This window comes from Ranitomeya imitator, chromosome 7, assembly GCF_032444005.1.
Source record: "Ranitomeya imitator isolate aRanImi1 chromosome 7, aRanImi1.pri, whole genome shotgun sequence".
Classification (NCBI taxonomy): domain Eukaryota; kingdom Metazoa; phylum Chordata; class Amphibia; order Anura; family Dendrobatidae; genus Ranitomeya; species Ranitomeya imitator.
In genome coordinates, this window is record NC_091288.1 from 14,544,029 (window position 1) to 14,556,162 (window position 12,134).

General features: G+C 36.3%; 1 protein-coding gene across 1 annotated transcript in view; it reads right to left on the reverse strand.

Moving 5' to 3' along the window:
• Positions 1–12,134, reverse strand: part of PRKAG3 (protein kinase AMP-activated non-catalytic subunit gamma 3) — a 55,251-nt gene that overhangs the window by 19,136 nt on the left and 23,981 nt on the right. The window contains exons 10-11 of the mRNA XM_069732756.1: positions 10,621–10,658; positions 10,058–10,204 (exon numbers count right to left, since the gene is read on the reverse strand). Of these exons, the coding sequence (XP_069588857.1) occupies positions 10,058–10,204; positions 10,621–10,658 (185 nt within the window). The remainder of the gene's footprint in view (positions 1–10,057; positions 10,205–10,620; positions 10,659–12,134) is intronic.

Sequence of the window (12,134 nt, forward strand, 5' to 3'; positions counted from 1 at the left end):
TGTATATAATTACTGTATATATGTACAGCTGGTATAACCTGGGTATCTCCTGTATATAATTATATATGTACAGCCGGTATAACCTGGGTATATTCTATACGTAATTATATATGTACAGCCGGTATAACCTGGGTATATTCTATATGTAATTATATATGTACAGCCGGTATAACCTGGGTATCTCCTGTATATAATTACTGTATATATGTACAGCTGGTATAACCTGGGCATCTCCTGCATATAATTATATATGTACAGCTGGTATAACCTGGGTATCTCCTGTATATAATTATATATGTACAGCCGGTATAACCTGGGTATCTCCTGTACATAATTACTGTATATATGTACAGCTGGTATAACCTGGGTATCTCCTGTATATACTTATATATGTACAGCCGGTATAACCTGGGTATCTCCTGTATATAATTACTGTATATATATATACAGCTGGTATAACCTGGGTATCTCCTGTATATAATTATATATGTACAGCTGGTATAACCTGAGTATCTTCTGTATATACCGGTAATTATATATGTACAGCTGGTATAACCTGGACATCTCCTGTATATAATTATATATGTACAGCCGGTATAACCTGGGTATCTCCTGTATATAATTACTGTATATATGTACAGCTGGTATAACCTGGACATCTCCTGTATATAATTATATATGTACAGCTGGAATAACCTGAGTATCTCCTGTATATAATTATATATGTACACCTTGTAAAACATGGGCATCTCCTGTATATAATTATATATGTACAGCCTGTATAACCTGAGTATATTCTATATGTAATTATATATGTACAGCTGGTATAACCTAGGCATCTCCTGTATATAATTATATATATACAGCTGGTATAACCTGGGCATCTCCTGTATATAATTATATATGTACAGCTGGTATAACCTGGGTATATTCTATATGTAATTATATATGTACAGCCGGTATAACCTGGGTATCTCCTGTATATAATTACTGTATATATGTACAGCTGGTATAACCTGGGTATCTCCTGTATATACTTACCGTATATATGTACAGCCGGTATAACCTGGATATCTCCTGTATATAATTACTGTATATATATACAGCTGGTAACACCTGGGTATCTCCTGTATATAATTATATATGTACAGCTGGTATAACCTGGGTATCTTCTGTATATAATTATATATGTACAGCTGGTATAACCTGGACATCTCCTGTATATAATTATATATGTACAGCTGGTATAACCTGTGTATCTCCTGTATATAATTACTGTATATATGTACAGCTGGTATAACCTGGACATCTCCTGTATATAATTATATATGTACAGCTGGTATAACCTGGGTATCTCCTGTATATAATTACTGTATATATGTACAGCTGGTATAACCTGGGCATCTCCTGCATATAATTATATATGTACAGCTGGTATAACCTGGGTATCTCCTGTATATAATTATATATGTACAGCCGGTATAACCTGGGTATCTCCTGTATATAATTACTGTATATATGTACAGCTGGTATAACCTGGGTATCTCCTGTATATACTTATATATATACAGCTTTTATAACCTGGGTATCTCCTGTATATAATTCTATATGTACAGCTCGTATAACCTGGGTGTCTTCTGTATATACCGGTAATTATATATGTACAGCTGGTATAACCTGGACATCTCCTGTATATAATTATATATGTACAGCCGGTATAACCTGGGTATCTCCTGTATATAATTACTGTATATATGTACAGCTGGTATAACCTGGGTATCTCCTGTATATAATTATATATGTACAGCCGGTATAACCTGGGTATCTCCTGTATATAATTACTGTATATATGTACAGCTGGTATAACCTGGGTATCTCCTGTATATAATTACTGTACATATATATATATATATATATATATATATATATATATATATATATATATATATATATAGCTGGTATAACCTGGGTATCTCCTGTATATAATTATATATGTACAGCTGGTATAACCGGGTATCTTCTGTATATAATTATATATGTGCAGCTGGTATAACCCGGACATCTCCTGTATATAATTACATATGTACAGCTGGTATAACCTGGGTATCTCCTGTATATAATTACTGTATATATGTACAGCTGGTATAACCTGGGTATCTCCTGTATATAATTATATATGTACAGCTAGTATAACCTGGGTATCTCCTGTATATAATTACTGTATATATGTACAGCTGGTATAACCTGGGCATCTCCTGCATATAATTATACATGTACAGCTGGTATAACCTGGGTATCTCCTGTATATAATTATATATGTACACCTTGTATAACCTGGGCATCTCCTGTATATAATTATATATGTACAGCTGGTATAACCTGGACATCTCCTGTATATAATTATATATGTACAGCTGGAATAACCTGAGTATCTCCTGTATATAATTATATATGTACAGCTGGTATAACCTGGGTATATTCTATATGTTATTATATATGTACAGCTGGAATAACCTGGGTATCTCCTGTATATAATTACTGTATATATGTACAGCTGGTATAACCTGGGTATCTCCTGTATATATGTACAGCTGGTATAACCTGGGTATCTCCTGTATATAATTATATATGTACAGCCGGTATAACCTGGGTATATTCTATACGTAATTATATATGTACAGCCGGTATAACCTGGGTATATTCTATATGTAATTATATATGTACAGCCGGTATAACCTGGGTATCTCCTGTATATAATTACTGTATATATGTACAGATGGTATAACCTGGGTATCTCCTGTATATAATTATATATGTACAGCCGGTATAACCTGGGTATCTCCTGTATATAATTACTGTATATATGTACAGCTGGTATAACCTGGGTATCTCCTGTATATAATTACTGTATATATGTACAGCTGGTATAACCTGGGTATCTCCTGTATATACTTATATATGTACAGCCGGTATAACCTAAGTATCTCCTGTATATAATTATATATGTACAGCTGGTATAACCTGGACATCTCCTGTATATAATTATATATGTACAGCTGGTATAACCTGGGTATCTCCTGTATATAATTACTGTATATATGTACAGCCGGTATAACCTGGGTATCTCCTGTATATAATTACTGTATATATGTACAGCTGGTATAACCTGGGTATCTCCTGTATATAATTACTGTATATATGTACAGCTGGTATAACCTGGGTATCTCCTGTATATACTTATATATGTACAGCCGGTATAACCTAGGTATCTCCTGTATATAATTATATATGTACAGCTGGTATAACCTGGACATCTCCTGAATATAATTATATATGTACAGCTGGTATAACCTGGGTATCTCCTGTATGTAATTACTGTATATATGTACAGCTGGTATAACCTGGGTATCTCCTGTATATAATGATATATGTACAGCCGGTATAACCTGGGTATCTCCTGTATATAATTACTGTATATATGTACAGCTGGTATAACCTGGGCATCTCCTGCATATAATTATACATGTACAGCTGGTATAACCTGGGTATCTCCTGTATATAATTATATATGTACACCTTGTATAACCTTGACATCTCCTGTATCTATATATATAATTGTCTAAGGGTTTTTCCGTCTGCCTGTTTGTCTGTCTGTCCTGGAAATCCCGCGTCTCTGATTGAGCGACGGGCACAGTATCGACGTAGATGTCACAATGGTTGCCATGGCGACGATGATGTCATAAAGGTTGCCTCAACCAATCAGCGACGAGCACAGTCTGCCGCGAATTCTGGAATCATCATTGTCCATATACTATGGGGACATGCATATTCTAGAATACCCGATGCGTTAGAATCGGGCCACAATCTAGTATAATTATATATGTCCAGCTGGTATAACCTGGGTATCTCCTGTATATAATTATATATGTACAGCCGGTATAACCTGGGCATCTCCTGTTTATAATTACTGTATATACGTACAGCTGGTATAACCTGGGTATCTCCTGTATATAATTATATATGTACAGCCGGTATAACCTGGGTATCTCCTGTATATAATTACTGTATATATGTACAGCTGGTATAACCTGGGCATCTCCTGCATATAATTATACATGTACAGCTGGTATAACCTTGGTATCTCCTGTATATAATTATATATGTACAGCCGGTATAACCTGGGTATCTCCTGTATATAATTACTGTATATATGTACAGCTGGTATAACCTGGGCATCTCCTGCATATAATTATATATGTACAGCTGGTATAACCTGGGTATCTCCTGTATATAATTATATATGTACAGCCGGTATAACCTGGGTATCTCCTGTATATAATTGCTGTATATATGTACAGCTGGTATAACCTGGGTATCTCCTGTATATAATTACTGTATATATATATATATATATATATATATAGCTTTTATAACCTGGGTATCTCCTGTATATAATTCTATATGTACAGCTGGTATAACCTGGGTATCTTCTGTATATACCGGTAATTATATATGTACAGCTGGTATAACCTGGACATCTCCTGTATATAATTATATATGTACAGCTGGTATAACCTGGGTATCTCCTGTATATAATTACTGTATATATGTACAGCTGGTATAACCAGGGTATCTCCTGTATATAATTATATATGTACAGCTGGTATAACCTGGGTATCTCCTGTATATAATTATATATGTACAGCCGGTATAACCTGGGTATCTCCTGTATATAATTACTGTATATATGTACAGCTGGTATAACCTGGGTATCTCCTGTATATAATTACTGTATATATATATATATATACAGCTGGTATAACCTGGGTATCTCCTGTATATAATTATATATGTACAGCTGGTATAACCGGGTATCTTCTGTATATAATTATATATGTGCAGCTGGTATAACCCGGACATCTCCTGTATATAATTATATATGTACAGCTGGTATAACCTGGGTATCTCCTGTATATAATCACTGTATATATGTACAGCTGGTATAACCTGGGTATCTCCTGTATATAATTATATATGTACAGCTAGTATAACCTGGGTATCTCCTGTATATAATTACTGTATATATGTACAGCTGGTATAACCTGGGCATCTCCTGCATATAATTATACATGTACAGCTGGTATAACCTGGGTATCTCCTGTATATAATTATATATGTACACCTTGTATAACCTGGGCATCTCCTGTATATAATTATATATGTACAGCTGGTATAACCTGGACATCTCCTGTATATAATTATATATGTACAGCTGGAATAACCTGAGTATCTCCTGTATATAATTATATATGTACAGCTGGTATAACCTGGGTATATTCTATATGTTACTATATATGTACAGCTGGAATAACCTGGGTATCTCCTGTATATAATTACTGTATATATGTACAGCTGGTATAACCTGGGTATCTCCTGTATATAATTACTGTATATATGTACAGCTGGTATACCCTGGGTATCTCCTGTATATAATTATATATGTACAGTTGGTATAACCTGGGTATCTCCTGTATATAATTATATATGTACAGCCGGTATAACCTGGGTATATTCTATACGTAATTAAATATGTACAGCCGGTATAACCTGGGTATATTCTATATGTAATTATATATGTACAGCCGGTATAACCTGGGTATCTCCTGTATATAATTACTGTATATATGTACAGCTGGTATAACCTGGGTATCTCCTGTATATAATTATATATGTACAGCCGGTATAACCTGGGTATCTCCTGTATATAATTACTGTATATATGTACAGCTGGTATAACCTGGGTATCTCCTGTATATAATTACTGTATATATGTACAGCTGGTATAACCTGGGTATCTCCTGTATATACTTATATATGTACAGCCGGTATAACCTAGGTATCTCCTGTATATAATTATATATGTACAGCTGGTATAACCTGGACATCTCCTGTATATAATTATATATGTACAGCTGGTATAACCTGGGTATCTCCTGTATATAATTACTGTATATATGTACAGCCGGTATAACCTGGGTATCTCCTGTATATAATTACTGTATATATGTACAGCTGGTATAACCTGGGTATCTCCTGTATATAATTACTGTATATATGTACAGCTGGTATAACCTGGGTATCTCCTGTATATACTTATATATGTACAGCCGGTATAACCTAGGTATCTCCTGTATATAATTATATACGTACAGCTGGTATAACCTGGACATCTCCTGTATATAATTATATATGTACAGCTGGTATAACCTGGGTATCTCCTGTATGTAATTACTGTATATATGTACAGCTGGTATAACCTGGGTATCTCCTGTATATAATTATATATGTACAGCCGGTATAACCTGGGTATCTCCTGTATATAATTACTGTATATATGTACAGCTGGTATAATCTGGGCATCTCCTGCATATAATTATACATGTACAGCTGGTATAACCTGGGTATCTCCTGTATATAATTATATATGTACACCTTGTATAACCTTGACATCTCCTGTATCTATATATATAATTGTCTAAGGGTTTTTCCATCTGTCTGTTTGTCTGTCTGTCCTGGAAATCCCGTGTCTCTGATTGAGCGACGGGAACAGTATCGACGTAGATGTCACAATGGTTGCCATGGCGACGATGATGTCATAAAGGTTGCCTCAACCAATCAGCGACGGGCACAGTCTGCCGCGAATTCTGGAATCATCATTGTCCATATACTACGGGGACATGCATATTCTAGAATACCCGATGCGTTAGAATCGGGCCACAATCTAGTATAATTATATATGTCCAGCTGGTATAACCTGGGTATCTCCTGTATATAATTATATATGTACAGCCGGTATAACCTGGGCATCTCCTGTATATAATTACTGTATATACGTACAGCTGGTATAACCTGGGTATCTCCTGTATATAATTATATATGTACAGCCGGTATAACCTGGGTATCTCCTGTATATAATTACTGTATATATGTACAGCTGGTATAACCTGGGCATCTCCTGCATATAATTATACATGTACAGCTGGTATAACCTTGGTATCTCCTGTATATAATTATATATGTACAGCCGGTATAACCTGGGTATCTCCTGTATATAATTACTGTATATATGTACAGCTGGTATAACCTGGGCATCTCCTGCATATAATTATACATGTACAGCTAGTATAACCTTGGTATCTCCTGTATATAATTATATATGTATACCTTGTATAACCTGGGCATCCCCTGTATATAATTATATATGTACAGCTGGTATAACCTGGGCATCTCCTGTATATAATTACATATGTACAGCTGGTATAACCTGGGTATCTCCTGTATATAATTATATATGTACAGCCGGTATAACCTGGGTATCTCCTGTATACAATTACTGTATACAGTGGGGCAAAAAAGTATTTAGTCAGTCAGCAATAGTGCAAGTTCCACCACTTAAAAAGATGAGAGGCGTCTGTAATTTACATCATAGGTAGTCCTTAACTATGGGAGACAAACTGAGAAAAAAAAATCCAGAAAATCACATTGTCTGTTTTTTTAACATTTTATTTGCATATTATGGTGGAAAATAAGTATTTGGTCAGAAACAAAATTTCATCTCAATACTTTGTAATATATCCTTTGTTGGCAATGACAGAGGTCAAACGTTTTCTGTAAGTCTTCACAAGGTTGCCACACACTGTTGTTGGTATGTTGGCCCATTCCTCCATGCAGATCTCCTCTAGAGCAGTGATGTTTTTGGCTTTTCGCTTGGCAACACGGACTTTCAACTCCCTCCAAAGGTTTTCTATAGGATTGAGATCTGGAGACTGGCTAGGCCACTCCAGGACCTTGAAATGCTTCTTACGAAGCCACTCCTTCGTTGCCCTGGCGGTGTGCTTTGGATCATTGTCATGTTGAAAGACCCAGCCACGTTTCATCTTCAATGCCCTTGCTGATGGAAGGAGGTTTGCACTCAAAATCTCACGATACATGGCCCCATTCATTCTTTCATGTACCCGGATCAGTCGTCCTGGCCCCTTTGCAGAGAAACAGCCCCAAAGCATGATGTTTCCACCACCATGCTTTACAGTAGGTATGGTGTTTGATGGATGCAACTCAGTATTCTTTTTCCTCCAAACACGACAAGTTGTGTTTCTACCAAACAGTTCCAGTTTGGTTTCATCAGACCATAGGACATTCTCCCAAAACTCCTCTGGATCATCCAAATGCTCTCTAGCAAACTTCAGACGGGCCCGGACATGTACTGGCTTAAGCAGTGGGACACGTCTGGCACTGCAGGATCTGAGTCCATGGTGGCGTAGTGTGTTACTTATGGTAGGCCTTGTTACCTTGGTCCCAGCTCTCTGCAGTTCATTCACTAGGTCCCCCCGTGTGGTTCTGGGATTTTTGCTCACCGTTCTTGTGATCATTCTGACCCCACGGGGTGGGATTTTGCGTGGAACCCCAGATCGAGGGAGATTATCAGTGGTCTTGTATGTCTTCCGTTTTCTAATTATTGCTCCCACTCTTGATTTCTTCACTCCAAGCTGGTTGGCTATTACAGATTTAGTCTTCCCAGCCTGGTGCAGGGCTACAATTTTGTTTCTGGTGTCCTTTGACAGCTCTTTGGTCTTCACCATAGTGGAGTTTGGAGTCAGACTGTTTGAGGGTGTGCACAGGTGTCTTTTTATACTGATAACAAGTTTAAACAGGTGCCATTACTACAGGTAATGAGTGGAGGAAAGAGGAGACTCTTAAAGAAGAAGTTACAGGTCTGTGAGAGCCAGAAATCTTGATTGTTTGTTTCTGACCAAATACTTATTTTCCACCATAAAATGCAAAAAAAATGATAAAAAAACAGACAATGTGATTTTCTGGATTTTGTTTTCTCAGTTTGTCTCCCGTAGTTGAGGTCTACCTATGATGTAAATTACAGACGCCTCTCATCTTTTTAAGTGGTGGAACTTGCACTATTGCTGACTGACTAAATACTTTTTTGCCCCACTGTATATGTACAGCTGGTATAACCTGGGCATCTCCTGCATATAATTATACATGTACAGCTGGTATAACCTGGGAATCTCCTGTATATAATTATATATGTACAGCTGGTATAACCTGGGCATCTCCTGTATATAATTATATATGTACAGCTGGTATAACCTGGGCATCTCCTGTATATAATTATATATGTACAGCTGGTATAACCTGGGCATCTCCTGTATATAATTATATATGTACAGCTGGTATAACCTGGGCATCTCCTGTATATAATTATATATGTACAGCTGGTATAACCTGAACATCTCCTGTATATAATTATATATGTACAGCTGGTATAACCTGGGCATCTCCTGTATATAATTATATATGTACAGCTGGTATAACCTGGGCATCTCCTGTATATAATTATATATGTACAGCTGGTATAACCTGAACATCTCCTGTATATAATTATATATGTACGGCTGGTATAACCTGGGCATCTCCTGTATATAATTATATATGTACAGCTGGTATAACCTGAACATCTCCTGTATATAATTATATATGTACAGCTGGTATAACCTGGGCATCTCCTGTATATAATTATATATGTACAGCTGGTATAACCTGAACATCTCCTGTATATAATTATATATGTACAGCTGGTATAACCTGAACATCTCCTGTATATAATTATATATGTACAGCTGGTATAACCTGGGCATCTCCTGTATATAATTATATATGTACAGCTGGTATAACCTGAACATCTCCTGTATATAATTATATATGTACAGCTGGTATAACCTGGGCATCTCCTGTATATAATTATATATGTACAGCTGGTATAACCTGAACATCTCCTGTATATAATTATATATGTACAGCTGGTATAACCTGGGCATCTCCTGTATATAATTATATATGTACAGCTGGTATAACCTGAACATCTCCTGTATATAATTATATATGTACAGCTGGTATAACCTGAACATCTCCTGTATATAATTATATATGTACGGCTGGTATAACCTGGGCATCTCCTGTATACCCCCCTGCACACAGTCAGTACCTGCTCTCGCACTATACGGTCAATCACAGCTTCCAGGGTTTCGTGCGGATAACACATGAGAACACCCTCCAGACACAAGGAGCGCTGGCGCAGCGCCTCCCCCACCGTGATGTCCAGGTTATTATACACCTTCTGGGCCGCTAAATGCTGCGAGAAGAAGAGAAAATATAAACATTCAAAATACAGAGGATTGTAGATCGGGCGACCAAGTGACCAACACCCATAAAATCAATAATGTCTGAATGTGGCGGCAGCATCGAGGAGGAAAGTAACACTCACATACAGGCAAGAAAACGCCGGGAGAGAATACTTTATTACCAAACCACCGAGCCCAATAAAGAGGCGCTGCAGCAGACACAATATATCAATACATAGAAATAGAAAGGACGGGTAATAATGGCAGAGCACGATATAGGGTAAATCAGGGGGATTCTGCGACTTCTGCTGGAGACAGAAAAACCTGATCTTCAGAGTCACAGACAGAAGAAGAGAAAAGACTTCACAGGAGAAGAAGACGCCGACTCCAACAAACCAAAGAAAGTGTGAAAACAAAGGGAACTCACAATGACATCGAAGCGGGAATATAACCCGACCACCTGCCCTGAAACGAGAAAAGTGTAAGAATTACAGTCATATAGGAATATACTACTGAGAACATAGGGGCAGTATTATAGTAGCTATATTCTTGTACATAGGGGCAATATTATAGTAGTTATATTCTTGTACATAGGGGCAGTATTATAGTAGTTATATTCTTGTACATAGGGGCAATATTATAGTAGTTATATTCTTGTACATAGGGGCAGTATTATAGTAGTTATATTCTTGTACATAGGAGCAGTATTATAGTAGTTATATTCTTGTACATAGGAGCAGTATTATAGTAGTTATATTCTTGTACATAGGAGCAGTATTATAGTAGTTATATTCTTGTACATAGGGGCGGTATTATAGTAGTTATATTCTTGTACATAGGGGCAATATTATAGTAGTTATATTCTTGTACATAGGAACAGTATTATAGTAGTTATATTCTTGTACATAGGATCAGTATTATAGTAGTTATATTCTTGTATATAGGAGCAGTATTATAGTAGTTATATTCTTGTACATAGGAGCAGTATTATAGTAGTTATATTCTTGTACATAGGAGCAGTATTATAGTAGGTATATTCTTGTACATAGGGGCAATATTATAGTAGTTATATTCTTGTATATAGGGGCAGTATTATAGTAGTTATATTCTTGTACATAGGAGCAGTATTATAGTAGTTATATTCTTGTATATAGGAGAAGTATTATAGTAGTTATATTCTTATACATAGGAGGCAGTATTATAGTAGTTATATTCTTGTACATAGGAGCAGTATTAGAGTAGTTATATTCTTGTACATAGGGGCAGTATTATAGTAGTTATATTCTTGTACATAGGGTCAGTATTATAGTAGTTATATTCTTGTACATAGGATCAGTATTATAGTAGTTATATTCTTGTATATAGGAGAAGTATTATAGTAGTTATACTCTTGTACATAGGAGCAGTATTATAGTAGTTATATTCTTGTACATAGGAGCAGTATTATAGTAGTTATATTCTTGTACATAGGGGAAGTATTATAGTAGTTTTATTCTTAGAAAGACATAAGCTCAGTTGGCGGCACATATTTTAGAGAATCATAAACCTTCATTTACAGTACATGAGGGCTATAATGTCGCCTCCTGATATTACGGCTGTATGCGGCACCATGTGTCTGGTTTACTTTGCACTTGCTGTGTTATTTTTAGTGGTAAGTGCCTGGACGTGGTCACAAATAGCAGCTGTAGAAGGATTAGGTGGACGGGGTTCTGATCTCCTCTAGTTTCTGGACTTCAATCACGGCCGCCCAGTTTGCACTGAGGACGGTTTTTTACATTCTAGTTGCTCAGAGGAACAGCTACAGGGGCTCATTGTGTGTGAAGAATGTAACTTTCTCTGTTCAGGTATAAGACTTATATTTAATGTTACTTTCTTTTGGTCCCTGATAAATACAAATCCCTAAATCCTGATCCAGTGCGGTCACTGACCGCCGATTAACCC